General features: G+C 31.6%; 2 protein-coding genes and 3 pseudogenes across 31 annotated transcripts in view; 2 read left to right on the top strand and 3 right to left on the bottom strand.

Moving 5' to 3' along the window:
- The window catches only part of pHCl-1 (pH-sensitive chloride channel 1), a 1,184,550-nt gene that overhangs the window by 445,076 nt on the left and 715,350 nt on the right, over positions 1-24,124 (top strand). Inside the window, exon 1 of one of the 30 annotated variants that reach the window (XM_089080685.1) lies at positions 20,706-21,400. The exons of the other annotated variants lie outside the window; for them this stretch is intronic. Coding sequence (XP_088936811.1) covers positions 21,274-21,400 — 127 coding nt within the window. The 5' untranslated portion in view covers positions 20,706-21,273. Of the gene's footprint in view, positions 1-20,705; positions 21,401-24,124 lie in introns of those variants that run through there. 30 annotated transcript variants of the gene reach the window in all.
- LOC148935564 (uncharacterized) lies at positions 1,348-3,151 on the bottom strand (annotated as a pseudogene).
- On the bottom strand, positions 1,348-7,902 carry LOC148935563 (uncharacterized; annotated as a pseudogene).
- LOC148935562 (uncharacterized) lies at positions 1,348-8,767 on the bottom strand (annotated as a pseudogene).
- On the top strand, positions 11,888-20,141 carry LOC148935561 (uncharacterized). The gene is made up of 3 exons (XM_089080724.1): positions 11,888-13,095; positions 13,189-13,316; positions 13,741-20,141. The coding sequence occupies exons 1-3, from the start codon at positions 13,056-13,058 to the stop codon at positions 13,903-13,905; spliced, it is 333 nt and encodes a 110-aa protein (XP_088936850.1). The 5' UTR covers positions 11,888-13,055; the 3' UTR covers positions 13,906-20,141.

Genomic DNA, 24,124 nt, shown 5'->3' with positions numbered 1-24,124 from the left:
TTTTTTACATAAAAGTTTTTTTATATAAAAATTTAAATTAAATTTTTTTCATTTTGTACTATTACTTCTTTAATTCTTTGTAATTAAATTTTCCATTCGAATCAAATACAATATACATATATTTAAAAATTCTTTACAGAAGGATATGCTGGATTATTATACATACATATATTGAGATTGAATGAAAGCTACTACCACTTGTATTAGATACATATCATTTGAGTTAAATTAGGTTAAACGCAATTTTATGATATCATAATTTTGAAAAAGAATTAAAACTACTTGGGTTTTAGAATAAAAAAAACTTTAATGAGAATACAAAAATACGAATCATTGATTTACATTTTTTAAAAGCAATTGTACATTTAACTTTTGAGATAATGGAACTATAACTTAGCACTACGTTTTTGATATCAAATCTTTTATATAAATGATATACATATTAGGGTTGAGTATTATTACTATTTGAATTTAATAAGATTGATAATATAACACTTAGATTTAATTAGGTTAAACGTGATTTTATGATATCATAACAACTACATTTAACTTTCGAGGTAATGGGACTATAACTTGGCGTCACTTTTTTGATATCAAATCTTTTATATAGATGATATACATATTAATTAAGTTAAATGCAATTTTATATTATTATTTTTTAAAAAGAATTAAAGTTACTATTACTTTTTAGAATAAGAAGATTTTAATGAGAATACAAAGATACGAATAATTAATTAATTTACGCTTGAAAAAAAGATTTATTAATTAATTAATATTATTTATAATATTATTAATATTATTTATTATTTAATAATTTAATCATTGATTAATTTACATTTGTAAAAGCAATTGTATGTTTAACTTTTGAGGTAATAAAACTATAACTTGGCGCCACATTTTTGATATCAAATCTTTTATACAAATGATATTATTTGAGTCGAGTTGGCAATGTGGAAACAAATTTTTTTGTTTTTTAATTAAAGCTAGTACCATTTGAGTTAGAATAGGAAGACTCCTCAATGAATACAAGGATCACAAAAATACTTAGCACTTAGATTTTATTTTTTAGTTTGATCACAACTAGAATTGAGTTAGATATAGTAATTTCGTAACATAATTTTTTTTTAAGAATTAAAACTACTACCATATGAATTGGAATAAAAAGAATCTTCAATGAAGATACAGAATACAGAGATACGTATCACTTAGGTTCTATTTCTTTAAAATAAAAAATATTGTCAGTTAGTATTGTCTCTATTTTTTAATTTGGTACAACAATTTCTTTTTTTTTAAGCACGTTAAAAGATATTATTAGTTAAATCCTATTTTTTTAACTGGGTACAACAGTTTCTTTTTTTTTTCCAGCCCCTATACTTGACAGCCTTTTTTTATCTTTTTTTAAAAAGGTAATTTTTTAGTGATATCATGCATTTTGTAGTGTTAAGCATCTTTTCGTATTTGAGAAGCGCGTCTATGCTTGACACATTTTATGTAATAAATATAATTGACATTTTCTTTATATAAATAATTTTTTTGTTAAATATAACTATGATATTTTGCATATACGTGTTTAGTAATCATTTTTTGTAAAAATAGTATATAAATAGTATATAAATATCTTTAGCACCTTTAGGCGATTGCTTTTTTGTAACTTGCGCATCAATTTCAAATTAAGTGCTAGATATTCCTTCTGTACACATGTTCGTATAATGACCCTTTTCGATACAAGTTCCATGATGAAAAATAGCATTTATTACTTTATATGCTTATCCAGCTATTAGTATTTTAGTTGTCGGTACTGCACACAAGCTAAATTTGTGGTATTTTTACTAATTTATCATCCTGTAAAGAAAATGATATTAAATGTATAATAAGTATGTCTTTCGTTAAAACCAATTCATTCTTAAACAACATGTCATTTCTTTCTCAACATTCACATGATTTGTCAAACGATTGACGCCAGTGTGATGAAAATGTAGTTTTTAATAGATCATTAAGGTCAAAATTTTTCTTTTTCATATTGTTAATAGAAATGAAAAGAAGAGTGTTATTTTTAATAGTAACAGATGTAACTGTATCACCACATGAATTGCATCGACAAGTTGCAATAACTTGATGATTTACTAGATTTTGTATATAATTATATTTTGTACAGAGAGTTGTAAGAAATTCAAATGCGTCTCATTTTATAGCAACCGAAAAATTCTCTCCTAAAGATTTCCGTATTTCATAGGTATCCAAATTGTTCATTCCATGATCATATGTGCAAGTAAATTTAATACATCTATTTATCATAATTTAACAACTGTTTTCTGATAACTTGTAAATCCAATAAACATTGTAATACTGCATTTGCATAACATGAAACCTTGTCTGTATTTTGAAAACCATATATAATCCAATTAGTACCTTTTGAAAGAGCCTTTTGATCTGACTCTTGAACAGAAGTAATTGTTTTCAATAATATCCATGAAACATCTTTAACTTTACGATGACGTTCTTTCGAAATAGTAATCATTTCTGATTCTGGATTGTATTCATTTTAACCGATTATATTCTATAATAGTTTCTTCACTAACAAATATGGATGAAGAGTCAAAATTAATTAAATGCAATCCATCCAGAGATGTTACTCGAGATAAAGCAACATAAACCTGACTGCAATTAAATGTGGAGTTACTATATCCATAATAGCGTTTTGCAAACTTAATCCCTGGCTTTTATGAATGGTGATACCATAACTCAAGGATAATGGAAATTGTTTTCTAATAATATATGCTCTATCCATCACTTGAAACTTAACACTCATTCTTTTAACAAAATACTTTAAACCAGATGGTAAAAGAAGTTTTATCTTTTCTATATAGTCAGTAGTTGTATCCTGTACAACTGAAATACAACTGTAGCTATTGTACCATTTACAAAGTCCAAACTAGCATCAATTGCGTTTTATCATAACTTTCGTTCCGATTTTAATTATAATTTGTTTTGAAAGTCCAGCTGTTTTAGTATTATCATCATCATTACCTATCAATATCTTTGAAACCCTTTTTTTCATATATGAAATACAATCAATTGTATCTTTAGCTATTAATAATATTTCTTTTGAAGTAATATGGTTTAACATTGCAGTGTTAAAAATGTCACACATATGAAGTAGGCAATAAACAAACGGTATCAGATGGCAAATTATTAATAAAATTCACACAATTCACACAATTCGTTTACTCTTTCTTCGAAAGATTCACCTTTAAAAGATATTTTTCTTTTTTCGAGAATCTTACAAAGATCAGATTTTGTTAATAAACCAACACGAATTCTCGAGAGTAATTCACGGTAAGATCCGTCTCCTTGTTGACGCATATTAATGATCAAGTCGTCATAGTCAAATAAAGTTGTCCATAAATTAGTAGCACTTAAAAAACTAAGATATTTATGAATTTTTTCATCTGATAAATGTATAAAAGCAGGATCTTCACGTACGGGAAGTAATTGAAGCAAATCTCCAAATAAAAGGATATGTTTTTGACCAAACCAACCATCATCACAGTCAGTAATATCGAATATTTCAGATAGTTGTAAATGTATATACATTAAAATCAAATTCGATATCATTGATACTTCATCAATTATTATAAGAATATAACATCTTTGAGATCGATTCGTATAATTTTCAAAATGTGATCAGATAGTTGTTTATATTTAGGAGTATGACCATGTTCGACAAGTAACTGCAGTAATCTGTGAATTGTTAAACCATCTATATTAAATGCTACTATACCAGTGGGTGCTGTGGCAGTATCTTTGTTAAGATTTTGTTTTATTCAGCATTTAAATGTTTATACTTAATTGTTTGCACTTAATTGTTTTAATCAGAAAACTTTTGCCAGTACCTCCTTCTTCACTAACATATAATCGTAGTAACGATTTATCTAACGTAACGGTATTAATGACTTTATCAAATAGCCTTCTTCGATTCACATTCAGTTTTCATTCAGAAATCATTTCAGATATATCTATTTCCTGTTTGTTCCAAGATCTTTAAAATCTTGCACCGCTTCACCAGCTTCAACATTTTGAACACCTATTGGATTATCAGGATTATCTTGAGACACATTTTGTTTTGCCAAATTATCTAAATGTTCTTGAAGTAATTGTTTTGCAGTTTCAAATGCTTTTCAACTCTTCTAACTTTTCGTGATATTGCAATGCATTCACAAGATATAATTTTTAATACATTGTGAAATGATTCTGCATAGGTATCATATCCATTTTTAAGTTCTTCTATCTTCCACCATGATTTAAACATAAGGCATAATAAGAAGAAATAATCCTCTGACCGCGTTTTGACATCATATCTATAATGATTAATAAGATATCCACGCTGTCATCGTTTAAGAATAACGACCATTAGCAATCTTAAAAAATTCAATTTTTTTACTTTGTGGTTTTATTTTCGTAATGTCAAACCACTGTGCAAATTCATATAATGACATCGATTCTAATTCTTTTGGTCTCTCTGGATGAATATCTATTAAAGATGGATAAAATATGTTTGTAGAATCTTTATCAAGAATTTTAATTTCCTTATAGCTTTTGATTTTTCTGATCGTATCTGATTTTTTGATCGTATCTGATTAACATCTAACCACCTAACAGTCGTATTTGAATCAGTCCCATATAACGGAATACCCAGCAATGTATCAGCAGTTTCAAGAGCTCCACATTCCTTATTATTCGTGAAGCGCAAAGCAATATTCCAAAGATAGTTCGCCAGCGATTTGTTTTTATTATTTTTACTATCAAGAACAGTATCAGATAATTCACATTTTCTTGCCTTATTCATACTTAGTAACATAAAAAGTAAGTAAATATGATTTTTCATCTATAAATTGTATATCTATGTTTCTTTCCTACGCAATAAGAAGGATGGAATTATAATCATTTATACCAATTTCGGTATCAGTTTGAGGAAGGTCATAAAGCCTACTTTTATGTTTTAATTTAATTGTTTTCTACCTGCTATTGTTTCCTTCTTGCCTATTGAACTTACGATATCTCTCATAACAAATGCTTCTATGACAAGACGCGGAAAACCGAAACGACATATACGAACAACTTTACGTCCTACTTTCTTAGAACGAAGATAATCATTATGTTTGTGTTAGTCATATGTGTTGACTCGTCTGTATAATAATGGTGAAATATTTTTATCCAATTTACAAGTTATATGTTGTAAAATAAATGTAGATACTTCTTCTGGAGAAGATTCACCAATAATTGGTATATTTTTAACCCAAAGTAATAAATAAAAATATTGAATATCTCTACCTTGATATTCTCGTCGCCAAAAGTAATGTGTTACTTCTCCGATCGGATGATCTTTGGAACAAATAAAATCAAGCATTGCCCGAAATTTATTGTCGAGAAATATTGATGTTGATACAGGATCTCTAGCAATAAGAACAAGTAGATAAAAAAGACTCATTAGATCATTCATTTATTTCACGAATATATTCACCTAATTCATTCCACATATATTCGCTAGGACTCAATGTTAGAAACCACGTTGCAGGACCGTAATGTTGTGTCATACAATTTAAATCACTTCTTGATTTATGCCAATATTGTTCCGTATTTCTTAAAGTAGAAAAAATAGTACTTAAATCAGATTCTAATAAATTTTTTTGCAATGCTTCTTAATATTCTGAAGCCGTGTAATGGTCTCGCAAATTAGTTATTCAATTTATGATAAATACCACGACTTAATTGACGCATATTCGCATTATTTAATAAATAAAATAAATATTTGGTTGGTTTAATCTATATTGTGGATGTTTAGATTTCAACGACATTTGATAAATTCATGATCATGAAGTTTAATCGGTCTAGTTTGACATTATCCATTAATATCAAAGGAATATAAATCTGAAAAACACAACAAGTCGAAATCTTTTTCACGGTTATCTAAGGATAAATCTTGAATTTTTAACATTTGATATGAATTGGTAGATTCGCGTGTTTTTTTTTTTTTTATATAAAGGATAAATAGTATATTGGTCATAATGACCATCACTGTCATCAACAATTTGAGTTAACATTGCTTTGTACTGATTATTTAAAACAGTTTCAATGTTATTATTCGTTTCTTCCATTGTATCTTTTGGATTCAATAATTTGTGATCATCATCCAAAACAAATTCATCATTGTTTTCCGTTTCTTGTATTTGAACTTCTGGATTATTCAATTTCTCTAAACATAATGTATCGTGAGTTTCTGACAGTATAATATGACGATAAAGAGGATTGTTACGTTTTAACCATATTAAAGCATTAAATATTTTTTTAACATTTACCATTTCTTCCCAAATAATCTTGGATTTTATTAGAATATTTCTAACTAAAATGTATAATTTATGATTTATATTTATTGGATCGGTATTCTTACATAATTTGTTCCACGATTTTTGTAAAGAAAGTGGTAAATGAAAAGTTCTATCTTTTATTTTTTGTCTTATTTGGAGCAATTTTTTATTAATAACAGTTTCCATTTTAACAACAGTTTGAAATGTTAACTCTTTATATGAGAATTTTTTCGAATGTGTTAAGAGATGCTACTACGTCGGATACATCAATGTGAACAATGAGATTATTTAAAACGCAGTATTAATCGCAGGCATTAATCCGGAATTACGGAATTTGCGTTTGCAATAATCCCATATTGTTATACCCCGGATGGGCTACGACGTTAATATTCGGGATAGTCGTGTTCGCCTAAGGAGTTGGAATTCTGAGCAGGATCAAAGGAATGTAGGGGTCCTCTTCTCCCTAGGGGAAATCACTAACACACACACTTTCTTTTATTTTGATTGATTTATTTTAACAAGAGCAATACTTGATATTATAACGGTTATATTTTACACACACGATTAAGCGTCGTCGGACGGCTCGGCGCGTCTCGCGTTACTCTGGCGGCCGATGACCGAGTGTGACACCTGAAATGCGGCTCGCGTGAACTTCGCGACGGGATTCGGTAATATCTCGCGCGACTTTGATAATATTGATTCTGAACGACTTATAATTTCGACTCTTTCGTCTCCGCCTTATGTAGTCGATTATATAGGCTGGTCGATGCCCGATTAGCATTCTGATCGGTTGTGTTGATTGATCGCGTGATATTGATTGATCAATATCACGCTCGGTTCGATTAGCAAATTGAGAAATTTGCTGATAGGCTATTCTCGCGCGATGTGTTTCTGCGGTCTTTCGAAAGACTGATCACAATTTTGGCGATCACGTATTTGTGTCGTCTTTCGAAAGACTTTTTCCGAAATTCATGCGGACTACTTTTGTTGCCATGCGGATTATTTTTATTATTAGTTGTAGGTCTAGCTACAAGAATATATATTGTGAATTAATATTTTGTTTTTTTATATACGACATTAAATCTCTCCAAATTGGAATATTTATTTGCTCTTCAAATTTATTAATTTTAGATACATTTTTTTTATAACAAAGTCTTTCACATGATACACAAACATATCAACATATCATTTATATAACCATTTACGATCATAATTTACTTCTTTTTGTCTATTTCGTTCGTGCTGGAAATTTTTTAAATAACGTATTTGCTTTTTAGCATTATTTTCTAAATCCTGTTAGTATCGATAGCGTTTTTTAGCACGATTATTTTCTAAATCTTGTTGATATCAATGACGCTTTACAGCATGATTGCCCAGCTCCTGTTTGTATTGATGACGTTTGCATTGATGACGTTTTTCAGTAAGATTATTTTCTAAATTTTCTTGATTTTCCTTATTCTGAAAACATTTATTTTTCTTTCAGTCTGAACATTATTTATTTTACTAGTACTTCCACATTGTTTAAAACACTTTGCATTAACTGTAAAACCTCTGGGTATAAATGTTGATCTTTATATTAAGAACACTTATTCTTATTTTGTTCAGTTTGAATATTATTAATTTGCGTAAACAATTGTATTTCTTTAAAAACGCTTTGCGATAACTGTTTTTTCTTTATTGTACTTTGAAACTTTGACTGTATTTTATTTAATTCTTGTTTAGTAGCATAAATATCGCGATATCTTTTTAATCGATTCGCTTTTTGCTGTTCCGTTTCGTATTGACTTATTGTTCGTATATGAATTGCTTCAGCTTCTCTCGCTCGTATTACTGGTAATGGAAGTACTTTTTGAACAACATTCTGTGAATCTTGTGGAAAATGCTCAATTACATTTGTTTCAAGAATTTTTATCAAATGAGAATGCATCAACTTATGATTATATTTTACTTTATCGGGTTTAATATTAAATAATAATGAAACTGCAAAAGCTAGCGAAAACACCACAGTTGCTATAGTTCGGTTGACGTTGTACAATAGGAAATTTGACAGGACGTTTCTGAAAATCGTATGTTGGAAATAATTTTTTTAAAAAATTGTTCATGATGTTTATGTAAAGTTTTATTATTACTTAAAGAATCATATATAAATATATTTTTTCTATCATAATAACTACATATCCAATGTCCATCTAATGAACTAATTCAGATGAACTATGTAGTATTTGTATATGTTTTTTATCTGTCGGTATAGGTTGTATGATATCAGGTAATTGTATTCGCCATGTTTCCACAGGCATATATTCTGAACAACTTCGTAAAAGATATTGGAAATGGTCCATATGTATATCTGTCAATCATTCATCATGAACAATGATATCTTTCTCTTTAGGCATTAAAGTCATGAGGTTCTTTGAGTGTATAGACACATACTACGGATAGATAATCAAAATCAGCGCTAATAACAGTCGGTATTTTTCAATGGCAACCGTTATACAGCGCCGAACAACCGATATGTATATATATATATATATATATATATATATATATATATATATATATATATATATATCCTGAGTTAATCTGAAAAAAAATATAATTAATAAATTTTTATCTAATTAATATTATAAAATATATATATTATAAAATATCAATATCAAATTCATAACGAAATATTACAATATTTGTTAGATGTCAACATAAATAATGTTAAAATAATGTAATATTGAAATATTTGATTAATCAAACATAAAAAATAAGTACATTGTACATGCGTTGTATTTAATAACCATAATTATATAATGAATATGTTTCTCCTAATGCTTTTATCATATAAAAGAGGTTTTTGATGGCATGCCATTTTGGCAATTCATTATGTAATTGTGGTTAAATACAACGTATATACAATATACTTATTTTTTATTTTTTATGTTTAGTTATGACTTAATTAACGAAATATTTCAATATTACTGTATTTCAATAATATTATTTATGTTAAGATCTAACGCGTTATAATATTCCGTTATTTCGTTATAGATGCTGATATTTTATGATATGTTCCAATCTCAACTATGCACATCTAAAAATAAATTCAACCTGTTTTCCTGCTTTTTTATTTTTATAAACTATTGTTAATAAAATTTTTCAAATTTAATTTATATATTTTTATGTATATTTATACCAAGATTGTATCTCTATGCTTTTTAATGAAAAATTTTTTCTGTGTATATTCATGTGATAAAAATAAATGAAGAAGTATATAATTAAGTATACAATTAAATGCTAAAATAAAAAACATTTCAAAATGTTTGAAAATAAAATTGTGTATACGATGCAAGGACCAGTGTAAATCCTCCGTGATCATACAATATAATATAAACTAATAATTTAATTCTTAGAGTTCGAGTACTACTTGTAATAAAAGATTCAATTTTTTACGATAAAAAGTATTTATTTTAAACAAGTATTTATTTGTAAGATTTGAAATTAATTAATCGAGATCGATTATTTCGCAAGTACAATGTATTTGTAAAAAAAATTGAAAAAGTTATTTTTAAATTAAAATTTGTATTATTTATAAACTTAACATTCTATTAATAAATAATTATTAATATTAAAAATATCAGCATTTCTATTTAACACATTTATCATATGTAAACAAATTTAAATAGACGTTTTGAAACATGTGAGTTTTGTTAACACATTTTTCCCAATAATAAACAAACAAGTGCAAGATTCGAAATATTACTTATAAATATTTTTCGTCATAAAAATTGAATCTTTTACGAGTAATATTCGAATTCTAAGAATATACTTCTTTCTCTACCTTTTCTTTTATTCCTCTATCTTTCTTTTCCTTGTTCTTCTCTCTTTCTTTTTCTCTCACTTTCTGTCTATAAGAATAAAAAATTTGTTTTTTGCAAATAATATAAAAATTAAAATCATTCTGGACAACATAGCGTAACAATTATTTTTTAAATTACACTATCTTACAAATTAATGAAATTTTTTTATTTTAAAATTACAAGTACACAACATTACAAGTACAACATTACAAGTTTTACTTTTTATCTCTCTCCTTCTCTTCCTTATTTCCTCTCGATCTTTCTTCTTCACGTTCCTTCTCTCTCTCTTTCTCTTTCTATGTCCCTTTCTTTCTATATACATAATATATTATATATTAAATATCACTTATTAAAATAACGGTGCACCCGAGCCTGAGATTTACAGAAAATCACCTAGATTTTTTTCTGAGATTTAAAAGTTATATTATACAATTATAAAGTTATATTATACAATTTCTAGTTAATGATTTCGTTACTATTTAATTTTGAACTCTATAAATTAATAATATAAATCAATACAAATGTTATTTTATCCTTGACATTCAATGAGTAATAAGGACAAAGCGATGCTTACACCGATTTGTATCACTAAAAACTTTTACTGCAATGTTATTATTAATTTTATTATTAAAACGAACATCCTTTGTTCTGTCATTTAATCGAGTAAAACCATCTAGAAAGAGAATGAGAAAGGAATTGGTTTTCTTACTGCATTTTCCGCATAGAAAGAAATGGAGAACAGAGGAGCTCGATATGTTGGCTTTATTTTTCTGATCGTATGCGAAGTCCATATATATCATGATTAAAATCCTTGACATTCAATAAATAATAAGAACAAAGCGATACTTACATCAATTTATGTTACTAAAAACTTTTACTGCAAGTAATATGAAATGTTAATTAATTTATATATATATATATATATATATATATATATATATATGTATATATATCGCTTCCAAAACGCAAAACCATCTTTACTAAAGCGGGATCTACAGTGCAGTCGTAATGTCGTTATGATTTTACGACCGACCAATCAGACAAGAAAATATATGATTTTTTCTTCTTCCTCCTTCTATACTCCGCATAAAGTTTTTAGTGCAATTCAGTGCAACAAGACTACAGGAAAAATACAAATCACGGATAGTGATAATATATACAAGACGCGAAACCATTTATATTAAAATTTCTAGTGCAATTTAGTAACAAGGCAGGGACCTTATTTTTGAAAAATATCGCATACGATATTTCACAGATGTCACTAGAATACTTTGATGGACAATTTATATTCTCGAATTTTCACAAGTAACTCGTATGCGATAAATATCGTATACTTGATATCGAGTGGGTCAGATCATGCAAAAACGATTATTGCATATGAAATTTAGAATCTATCAATCTGTCATCATAGTGAAATTATTGATCAAATTGTATCAATATTATGAATTTTGTTTGAAAATTTGTGAACGGTATATCTATTAAATATTACAGATTATATTTTTAGTTTTATATAATAATTTTTTTATATGCTAATATATTAAGTTGATACTGAAATGCTATTTTCATTGCTTATTTTCTTAGAATTAGATGATTGTTCTACAATACATTTAAATAATTTTGGAAATTATTGTATTTTATTTGCAAAACTTTGTATACAAAATTTTTTATAAGCTACTATACATTTAATTTTAGAAGTTATTGTATTTTATTTGCAGAACTTCATAAACAAAATTTTTTGTAACTATTTGATAAGATTTTCAAGGATTTTTGTAATCATTCAATCAATTTTAGTTATCATTCAATTAACTTAACAAGCACTGATGAGCAATATATTTTTACAGATTTAATGGATCATGTAACATAATATAAATAATCTCATTAATTTAGAAGAAGTTTGTTTTTTTGAAGAAGTTGAAATAAAAGCTATGACAAGGCAATTATTTCATGTAAGAAATGATCCTTCCGAATTATTCAATAAGGACTTTATTCGATTATGTAGAATTAATAAAAGAATTGCAGAAAATGTAATTAACATAGTGTCAGAATATACGAATGAGCTAAAACGATTATCAGCATGTATGATCACACAGATAAAAAAATTATTTAAATTGTTTCTTGTATACAATTACTGAAGTATTATCCATTTAACACACAAAATTTATTAAATTAATTTTTTATTATAGGTTTTAACAGCTATACATTTTATTAATTTTTCTAACAGTGTAAAATACTAATATAGATTTTATTAAATGATACTTCTTTTTAACAATTTACATCGATCTTGGTCATATCGCGGTGTGTATTCCAAGGAGTAAGAAACAATAGCTGGATTCCGATAAAACGCGTATGCATTTTGTTATAGTATATGTGACATAAACTATAGATAAATGCACGCATAAGGATAATAAATGCGCTTTAAGGAATCCAATCAATAATATAAATTTATGTTTTCATCTGCTTACAATAGAATTCTAATCGAATGATAAATTTTACTTTATTTCGAGAATAGAAATTAGTGATGTCGTGCAAAAATTAACGCCTACGATATATTATATATCGCATAGTTTCGAGAATAAGGCCCCAAAAAAAATACAAATCACGGATAGTGATAATATAATGATGATTCTAATAGCGAATTCGATTGAGTGCGCACTGAGTGCTTCTTTTTTCATTTCTATCGAAATTGGTAAAAGTGAGACAAACGACACTCAGTATGCACTGGTGCGCCCAATCAAATTCGCTATAATATTATCAATCACATTGACCGTAGCCAGGATCTGTTACATTGTGATTGGTTGAAATAGAATCGTCAACCGTAACCAGCAAACCTGTCTGTGTGTAGTCTGACATGACCTTTATACATTTTGAAAATAGAGAGTCAACGAGATGTAAGTATAACTCGAGACATTACCATGTTTCCTGATCATATAAATAATCATTTCTTTTTAATATTAAAAATATTTTATACATTTTAATATCAGATTTTCGAGGAAATGATTGGATGACAACGAAAATATCCTTCCAATGGCCTCCGCTGCTGTTGTACCCGCCATCACTGTTCCCGCTGCGGCTGTCTCCGCCGCCACCATCGCCAGTATTCCAACAACAGGTACTTTTCTTGCGCTCTCTCTCTCTCTCTCTCTCTCTCTCTCTCTCTCTCTCTCTCTCTCTCTCTCTCTCTCTCTCTCTCTCTCTCTCTCTCTCTCTCTCTCCTCTCTCTCTCTCTCATCTCTCTCTCTCTCTCTCTCTCTCTCTCTCTCTCTCTCTCTCTCTCTCTCTCTCTCTCTCTCTCTCTCCTTCTCTCTCTCTCTCCTTCTCTCTCTCTCTCCTCTCTCTCTCTCTCTCTCTCCTCTCTCCTCCCTCTCTCTCTCTCTCTCTCTCTCTCTCTTTCTTTCTCTCTCGCTCGTTCTCTTTCGCTTGCACTCTCTCACATGCCCGCTAACACGCACGCCCACATATACGCACGTAGAGCCTAATATAAATATTATAATATAAACATTATTTTATAAATATTATAAATATTATTCTTATAGAATGGAGGTCAAGGAGACGACAAGCAGAAGCGCGGCAGCAGCAGGAACGATTTATGTCGTTTTTATTTCAATCTAACGCATATGAGAATTGAGGGAATAGGAAAGGAAGAGGCGGAAAGGGAGGAAGAAGAGGAGGAGGAGAAAGTGAAGAGAGAGGAAGAATAAGAAAAAGAGGTGGAAGAGGAGGAGGAATACAATAATTTTCATATATCATTTTAGATCTCGTTGTTATTTGGTTTTTATTGTTTATGTTTTGATCGCTTTATTTTATGTATATTTTATGTATATTTTATGTATATTTTCGTTTTGGCATAAATAAAATAAATTGAATATAAGATTCCCGATAAAAGAATATAAGAATGGGGTATAATGGTAATGAGAGCACAGCGCAGTACTAAGAGCGCGTAAAATTTAATAGTAATCAATGTAACATAATCAAAATAACATAAAGCGGACGTTTCGGCTGATCTATCAGCCTTCTTCAGCGCAAGAGATAAAAAACACAAATAAATCTACTTAGACAGTGAACGAATCGCAAATTCATAATTAATGTAGCAGCAAACATTGAAATTCAAAACGTCGGTCGTCTCTCAAAATACGGTGTCTTCAATCTTCAAGAACAGTTACAGTAGTTGTTAGGATGACCAACTGCTCGATTACATGGTCGATTACAAAGTTGAGAAATCCCAGATTGTATTCCAGAGCATGATGTTATGATGCATTTGTATTACTGCTTGTAAATGATCGGCATGGTTCATATACGAGACGATGTGAGGGAATGCGCAGATATATAAAAAATTAAAAAAAAATAACACACACACAAAATAACAAATAACAAATTTTTAGCCGACGACGCGAATAGAAGATTCACACTCGGGCACAACGGGACTTAGGCGGTCACTAACAGATAAACGAGGCGATCGCAATGCCGTGACACAAATAACTGTTGTCAACTGAGATAGCAAGATTCGAACGCAAACAATTTCGGAAAGGCTGACAAAAACGGTCGAAAGATAATAATATACATATAAGAAAAGACACGAGTGTATGTAGCGGACATGCGACGGTCGAAAAATAATAATAATATACTTATGGAAATAAATTAATATACATAATAAAAATGATAAAAACGAAAGCAATCGAGAGCAAAATTTGGTTATGAGTGCTTGTTGCATTAAAATTAGATCAAAATAAAGTCGTTGCAGATAAAATACATGTATCCACAATAGAAAAGTAAAGGAGTAATTAAAAAGTATGTAAAGAGTGTGAAACATATGTAAAACACAAACCGTATGGAAATAAAAATAAAAATAAAATAACATTGAATCAAATTTTGGAGAGCTTTTCTATTGCAGTCACATATACTTCCGCAAGGCACTCAGTATCTGCAAATTGACTGTTCTTTTGTCTTTTAATGTATAAAACTTCAGAAATTAGTCGTTTGTGTAAATGTGTTTTGTCTAAAATCTCAACATTCTCCCAATTGAAATCGTGATTGTATGCTAGCCTGTGATCAGTGATCACGGAGTGGTTATTTGTATTCCTCCGAATATGGTTCTTGTGTTCAGAGATCCTAGTATGGAATTGTCTTTTAGTCTGTCCTACGTATGACGCGTCACAATTATCGCAATTGATTTTATAGACAACATTAATGCTAAACTTTAGTATATCTGCTATATCTATGTAACGGAGCGCATCCTTCCGCTCCGTTCCTCCTCCGGATTTCCCCCGACCGACCATCCGTCGGGGACCGCCGAACATCAGGCGGAGTGCGGCAGTGGCCGCAAAGAGGCAGCAATGCCTCCTTTTTTAAAGACTTATACACGCGAACTCCGAAAGCGTCGGAGAATACCGCGAAAACACGTATGTTTTCGTGGTATTTCCCCGCACCGCGCCAAGCGTCGCGTCAACAAGCGCGAACGCCCCCCGCGCCGCGCCACGCACCGTATCACCGAGCGCGAAAGCGTCCCACACCGCACCGACGCCGCGCCACGCAACCGAGCGAGCGTCCCGCACCGCGCCACGACCGCGTCCACAAGCGCGCAACCACCCCGCACCGCGCCGCTACCTGCCCTACGAATTCCTTCCCTACCCAAAAAACCAATCATCCCCCCGATCCTTTTTTTCCGCTCCTGGGGGATGCCAACCCCGAGATCGACCAATCCGACCGATCCGACCGAAAATACCGAGGTCGATCTCGGATATAAAAAGGCATCGCTCTCCACAGAAAATCACTCACTCACGCTCCGTTTACTCCTGTTCCTAGATCGTCTCCGAGAGCTCGCCTCGAGGAAACGATCTTCCGAAACCGGCAGCAAGCCTGAGATTGTTGGGGCTCTCCCCAACGCGCCAAGTTCGCTTGGCCTGGCCGAAAGCCGTCTCCGTAGCTCGCACGGCAAGCCGAGAGTTGCTGGGGTCTCCCCAGCGCGTCGAGTTCGCTCGACCCGACTCTGCCGTTCCGAGATTTCACCGCCGAGTACCGGGGTTCTCCCCGATACTACCTCTCCGAGCACCAGGGTACACCCTGGTCGGCCGAGTACACTCGGCGCCGCCACCTTCTTCTCCGCACACAGCTGGGGCTCTCCCCGGCTGGCCGAGTACACTCGGCGTTCACGCAAACAGACGAGGGGCCCACCCCCCGTCAGCCGAGCACTCTCGGCAGGGAACGGGCACACCCGTTCTCCGATCTCAACGATCCGCCGACCTCGCGAAATATCCACCCTCGCGACAATACCCGCGACACGCGTGCACGTTTAAATCGCCGATTTAAAGGCCCGCGACTAACACGTGCGACACCGCCGCGCGCGCCCCGCGCCACCGAACTGCGCACCGCGATCAGTATCGCGCCGACCGCCCGAGCGATCTCTTATTTTGTATTTACGCATTACCCGCACGCCGATCGCCGCCTCGCCCGTCTACGGCCACGAACATTTAACGCGACGATTCGGTGCATTCCATCGCACCACTTTTAGCTAAATAAACATCGTTATTTATTATCAATCTCGCCTCACACTTTAATCTCGCCTTTCTGTCTCCAACGTCCTCGCTTCTCCCCCTGGTAACCGACTGACCGCTCTCCGCGCGGAAAAGCGAGACCGTTATATCTATATCAATCTTTATAATTTATTCCTATCTATAAAGACATATTCACATTTTTTTTAAATATTGTTAAATATAAATATTTATACATTATATTTTAAATCTATGAGAATTTAATATCTTTAAATGTGTAATTCGCATAAAATTTTAAAGATTAAAGAATAAATAACAAATATGATATTAAACTTAAGCAACTAGAATTTATTTTTATTTTGAAACTTTAGTTAATAATTTACATATGAATACATGTAGATAATAACGATATTTAAAAAAAAAAATGTGAATATGTCTTTATAGATAGGAATAAATTATAAAGATAAATATAGATATAGCAGATATACATAAAGCTTAGCACAGACAAATATTAGTATATGATATTTAAAATTATTTAAGAAGGTGTATAATATATTATATTTTATTTTATTATTAAATTTATTTTATTATGCTCCAAAATATACTTATGCTCGAAAATATACATAAAATAAAGCGATTAAAACATAAACAATAAAAACCAAATAACAACGAGATCTAAAATGATATATGAAAATTATTGTATTTCTCTTCATCCACCTCTTTCTCCTATTCTTCCTCTCTCTCCACTTTCTCTCTCTCTTCTTCTTCCTCCTCTTCCGTCTCTTCCTCTCTATTCCCCCAATTCTCATATGCGTTTTAGATAATTGAAATAAAAACGACATAAATCGTTCCTGCTGCCGCCGCGCTTCTGCTCGTCGTTTCCTTGGCCTCCATTCTATAAGAATAATATTTATAATATTTATAAAATAATGTTTATATTATAATATTTATATTAGGCTCTGCGTGCGTGCATGTGGGCGCGCGTGTTAGCGAGCGGGCATGTGAGAGAGAGCAAGCAAAAGAGAACGAGCGAGAGAGAAAGAGAGAGAGAGAGAGAGAGAGAGAGAGCGCAAGAAAAGTACTTGTTGTTGAAATACTGGCGGTGGTGGCGGCGGCAACAGGGTCGGAACGATGGTAACGGCGGCGGAGACAGCCGCAGCGATGACAGCGGCAGCGGGGACAGTCACAGCAGGGACAGTGGTAGTGGGGACAGCGGCAGCGGGTACAACAGCAGCGGAGGCAGGAAAGATATTTTTGTCATCCAACATTATTTCCTCGATATCTAAAATCTGATATTAAATAAATGAATAATAATAAAATGTATAAAATATTTTTAATGTCGTTTGTCTCACTTTTACTAATTTCGATAGAAGTGAGAAAGGAAGCACTCAATGCGCACTAGTACACCCAATCGAATTTGTTATTAGAATCGTCATTATATTATCACTATCCGTGATTTGTACTTTTTCTGGGGCCTTATTCTCAAAACCATGCGATATATATCGTTAATTTTTGCACAACATCACTGATTTTTATTCTCGAAATAAAGTAAACATAACTTAAAGGAAACATAACTTTATATTATTGGCTGGATTCCATAAAGCGCATATGCGCGTATTTATCTGTAATTCATGTCACGTATACTATAAAATGCGCGCATATGTGCTTTATGAAATCCAGCCATTGTTTCTTATTCCTTGAAATACACAGCGTGATATGATCAAGGTCGATATAAATTGTTAAAAAAGAGGATCATTTTATAAAATCTATATCAGGAAACACGGTAGTGTCTCGAGTGTCAAGTCAAGATCAACCGAGAACACTGCCGTGTGACGCGAATTGTCGAAGTTCGAGCATCTGAAATTATCGAATCTCAATAACTGCTAAACTGATCAAGTTCTAAGTAGGCTTGATCGATAGCTTGAGTCCGACTTGCATAATAAAAGTATTTTTATTTTTCTGCTACGTGCCCTACAAGCAGAGATATTGCTATGCAAAGTCCGATTTGGAAATTTTTACTTTAAGAAACGTCATCATCGTCGCCTTTGTACGACTGCAACGACTATCACGAGATGTCACTATTAATCTTATCGACCCGGCGGAAGAGAGTTGGGATACGTGTCTCTCGATACCTTCGAAAATCGTAAAAGTTATTAGGATAACATAATAAGATAGGAGATTATAAGAAAAAAAAATAAATAAATAATTGAATAAAAAAATTCCTATCTATTTTATCGATCAAGGTCAAGTATAGTGGAATACTTCAAAATGTCTGATATCACTGTAAAATTATCTTTTTTTTAAAAAAAGGTAAAAAAAGGGTGTCAAGTAGTGAATATTCTCCAACTCAAATGATTGTGTAAAATTTATATTAAAGATTTGATATCAATAATTGGCGCCAAGTTATAATCCTACAAACATGGAACTACAAGTCCATTTTAGTCAAATTATAATCATAAAAGTTATTAGGATAACATATTAAGATAGGAGATTATAAGAAAAAAAAATAATTGAAAAAATAAATTGCTATCTATTTTATCGATTGTCGTCGGTAATATTATATAATACTTCAAAATGTCTGATATCACTATAAAATTACCTTTTTTTTAAAAAACGGTAAAAAAAGGATGTCAAGTATAGTGGAATACTTCAAAATGTCTGATATCACTATAAAATTATCTTTTTTTTAAAAAAAGGTAAAAAAAGGGTGTCAAGTATAGTGGATATTGCCAACTCAAATGATTGTGTAAAATTTATATAAAAGATTTGATATCAATAATTGGCACCAAGTTATAGTCTTACAAACATGGAGCTACAAGTCCATTTTAGTCAAATTATATATTTCAATCGTATAAAAGATTTGATAAACCACTGTTTTAAAAAAATAAAACTCAAGTAGTAGTTTCTTTAATTTAAAAATAATAAAAATCAAATTATATGTATATCTTTCTATCCATTAAAAACTTCTTTTTCTAACCCAAGTGGTAGTAATTATTTAGCTTTAAAATATTTTTATATCACAACATTGCTTTACTCAATTTACATTTTTATCACAAAGAATTATAAAGTAACAGTATAAAATAAATGATAAAATTTTATTTAAATAAAAAAAATTTTTATGTAAAAACACTTGGCGCTGCTCAACGTCTAAAAAGAATATGAATAAGATGTACATATGCGTGCGTGCGTGCGTGCGTGCGTGCGTGCGTGAGTGTGTGTGTGTGTGTGTGTGTGTGTGTGTGTGTGTGTGTGTGTGTGTGTGTGTGTGTGTGTGTGTGTGTAATTATAATTTAATCATATTAAATAATAAATTTTGCCTTTATTTGTAACATTTGTAACAAATAATCTCATCATTAGTTTTGCATTTTCGTTTGATCTAAGCAGCGCCAAGTGTTTTTACATAAAAATTTTTTTTATTTAAATAAAATTTTATCATTTATTTTATACTGTTACCTTATAATTCTTTGTGATAAAAACGTAAATTGAGTAAAGCAATTTTGTGATATAAAAATATTTTAAAGCTAAATAATTACTACTACTTGGGTTAGAAAAAGAAGTTTTTAATGGATAGAAAGATAGAATATACATATAATTTGGTTTTTATTATTTTTAAATTAAAGAAACTACTACTTGAGTTTTATTTTTTTAAAACAGTAATTTATCAAATCTTTTATACGATTGAAATATATAATTTAACTAAAATGGACTTCTAGCTCCATGTTTGTAAGACTATAACTTGGCGCCAATTATTGATATCAAATCTTTTATATAAATTTTACACAATCATTTGAGTTGGCAATATCCACTATACTTGACACCCTTTTTTTATCTTTTTTAATATTTTACACTGTTGAAAAGAAAAACTAATAAAATGTATAGCTGTTAATCTGTAATAAAACCTGTAATAAAAAATTAATTTAATAAATTTTGTGTGTTAAATAGATGATATTCTAGTAATTGTACAAGAAAGAATGTAAATAATTTTTTTATCAGTGTCATTACATGCTGATAATCGTCTTGGCTCATTCATATATTCTGACATTATGTTAATTACATTTTCTGCAATTCTTTTATTAATTCTACATAATCGAATAAAGTCCTTATTGAATAATTCGGAAGGATCATTTCTTACATGAAATAATTGCTTTGCCATAGCTTTTATTTCAATTTCTTCAAAAAAACAAACTTCTTCTAAATTAATGAGATTATTTATATTATGTTGCATGATCTACTAAATCTGTAAAAATACATTGCTCATCAATGCTTGTTAAATTAATTGAATGATAACTAAAATTTATTGAATGATTACAAAAATCCTTGAAAATCCTATCAAATAGTTAAAACTCATCGAAATCAGCATTGGACTGGTTGCTGTCCCGGGAACAGACGAAAATCACCTGTCGGAGTCAATTAATATATCCGAGTTGGCCGTAAATCGGGAAGAATCGGGTAAGATCGATCGAACTCGGATTCTGGGGTTGACTCCGCCGGGAATGATTCTGCCGAAAGATCTTCGTATATTGCTGAATCGACTCGGCGAATCCGTGAATACGCTCGTAGTCGATAGAGGGACTAGCGGCGATGGCTCAACGCGCAGACTATTATGATACATGCGCTGTTCACGTGAATTCTACACGCTGGTTATTCTACGCGAATCTGCCAACGATGAGATCGCGGGGGAAGGGTGATTCGGGCGTATCGTTACAAGGTGATTAAAATAATTAATAATGATTAACTCAAATTTATTAGTAAATATTTCATTTTCTTAATTGAATGAATGAATAGATGGAATGTAAGATCAGTGTGATTGAAGTTTATTTATAAAGCAGTTGTATGAGACTCTATAGGAATTCTGTCTGTCCATCAGGAAATTTATCCGTTTCTTAAGGAATTCAGGAAACGGCAGTACGAATCTTATCTAATTATCTCTACAAAGTAGAATAAATGAATGAGTGAGTAAGTGAGTGAGTGAGTAAGAGAGAGAGAGAGAGCAGAAAGTGGAGAGAGAGAAGGAGAAAAAGAGGGTGAGGGAGAGGAATGGGAAGAGAGGAAAAGAGGGAAGGAGGGAGAGGGAGGGAGGAAAGGAAGGGAGAAAGAGAGGAGGGGATGAATGAACAAACAAAATAATCTTTGTTCTTAAGTTTTTAATTTTTAGACAAGTTTTTCTTCTCGAAATGCTAATGTGTGCGCTATGTGTAACCGGTTGATCACAACAAGCGCGCCATATAACACTCGCATTTAACGATGATTGCGTCACCTTTATCCGTTTTTCTTATCTCACTTGTGCTATGAAAACTGTATCCTTTAATAATTTAAGAATTAAACCTCGGATAAAATTTTAGAAAAATTGTGTTAAAATTAAATCATGAATATAACATTTTAGACTAAAAGTTATTATGAATCACCATGTATATGTAAGAGTGATCCATTTTAATCTTAAGAGGCAAATTTTTCAAAAAAATATGTAAGACACGAAAAAAATATTTTATACAAAAACTTTATGATTTCGAGGGGACATAAAATAGTATCATTCATTTGACTTTAGACGGTTAATTGAAAATCACATAAAGATTATCTTCAATTCCTTGAATGGACATCCATATCTTCTATTACATGTTCTTGTATTTAAAAAGTAAACTTTAGGAGTTTTCCGAACACACTATAATAGAATTATTTTTCGTTAAGTAATTTCCAGGTTATGAGGTTTGGATTTGACATACAATTTGACATAAAGTAAAAAATTTCTCGTAAACTACTTATTTTTTACCAATTGTATCCTAATACATGCACAGAATAATGAGATGAACAAACAGATATAAAGAAAATACATAGATGCTTTTCAAAAAGAATACATCATTGCATATTATAAACCTCCATTTTTCGGACAGCAACTATGAAGTTACGAGAATATATAATATACAATGCGAGTTTTCATTTAAAAAATTGATTCATGTGATCTTTAAATGAGTAACCAAACTAATGACACAATCTTATATCTCCCTCGATATCATAAGGCTTTTGTCTGAAATATTTTCCCATATCTTCCATATTTTTCGAAATATCTATCTGTTAAGATTAAGATGATTACTATTACACACGCGCGCGCGCGCGCGCGCGCGCGCGCACACACACACACACACACACACACACACACACACATATATATAGATATATCAACGTGCGATACGTACAATATATTATTAGGTGTACAAAAAAGTTCTGAGCTTTAGATTTCATGCAACCGAAATAACAATTTAAATTTTATATATCTTCCCGCCCTTTTGCGGTTTTAAAGCGTTGACATTTGGCCTTCTAAAATGCCATACGGTTTGGCGTTTGATGCACATAATCTCAAAAATCAGTAGTGTTCACGATGGCAATAACAAAAGAGCATATTCGATTTTCCATCCACTTCGCGTTTCATCTGAAGAAAAATGTTGCTAAAGCCACTGCAATGATTTGTGCTACATATGGAGAGAACGAAAGTCATACTACATGTAAAAGATGGTATCAAAAATTTCGCCAAGATGAGATTTCAATCTTGAAGATGAACCGCGTGCTGGACGCACTTAAAAGATTGAAACGGACGAATTGCAAGCACTACTGGATATAAACTCTGCGCAAACTGAAAAGGAGTTTGCAGAACAGCTTGGCGTTACGCAGCAAACCATTTCCGTACGTTTACATACGATGGGAAAGGTTCAGAAGGAAGGCAGATGGATTCCGCATGAATTGTCAGAAGTTCCGGAAAAAAGATTTTCTGCACAAAATCATTACAGGCGATGAAAAGTGGATTCTTTATGATAACCCTAAACGTAGAAAATCATGGATTGACTCTGGTCAACCCTCGACATCAACGCCAAAGCCCAATATCCATCAAGAAGGTTTTGCTCTGTATCTGGTGGGATTGGAAAGGTGTGTTGTATTACGAGTTGTTACCGGGTGAAACAATCATGGCAGACCGCTACCAACAACAATTGACCAATTTGAGCGATGCATTAGAAGAAAAGAGGCTATTTACCGGCTAAGGACGTCGTAAAGTGATCTTGCTTCATGACGATGCTCGACCACATGTTGCGAAAGCGATTCAGGACCCATATCTTTGCGTTAGGCTGGGAACTTCTCCCGCACGCGGCGTACAGTCCAGACATGGCGCCTTCCGATTACTATCTATTCCGATCGCTGCAGCATCATTTGGCTGATACACATTTCGTGAGATTTGAAGAAATACGAAAATGCATTGATGACTTTATCGCTTCGAAGCCGGTGAGCTTCTATCGTCAAAGAATTCGCAAGTTACCCGAAAGATGGCAAAAGATCATTGATGCAAACGGGGAATATTTCGCTGCTTAATATTTTTTTGTTTGTTTTTTAATAAAGATTGAATTTTACAAAAAAAAGCTCAGAACTTTTTTGTTTACCTAATATATAT

The sequence above is a fragment of the Pogonomyrmex barbatus genome, unplaced genomic scaffold (assembly GCF_055798465.1).
Source record: "Pogonomyrmex barbatus isolate J1 unplaced genomic scaffold, ASM5579846v1 scaffold4, whole genome shotgun sequence".
NCBI classification, from domain to species: Eukaryota; Metazoa; Arthropoda; class Insecta; order Hymenoptera; family Formicidae; genus Pogonomyrmex; species Pogonomyrmex barbatus.
Note: the sequence above shows the minus strand (reverse complement) of the source record. Positions and strands in the feature narration are given on the sequence as shown.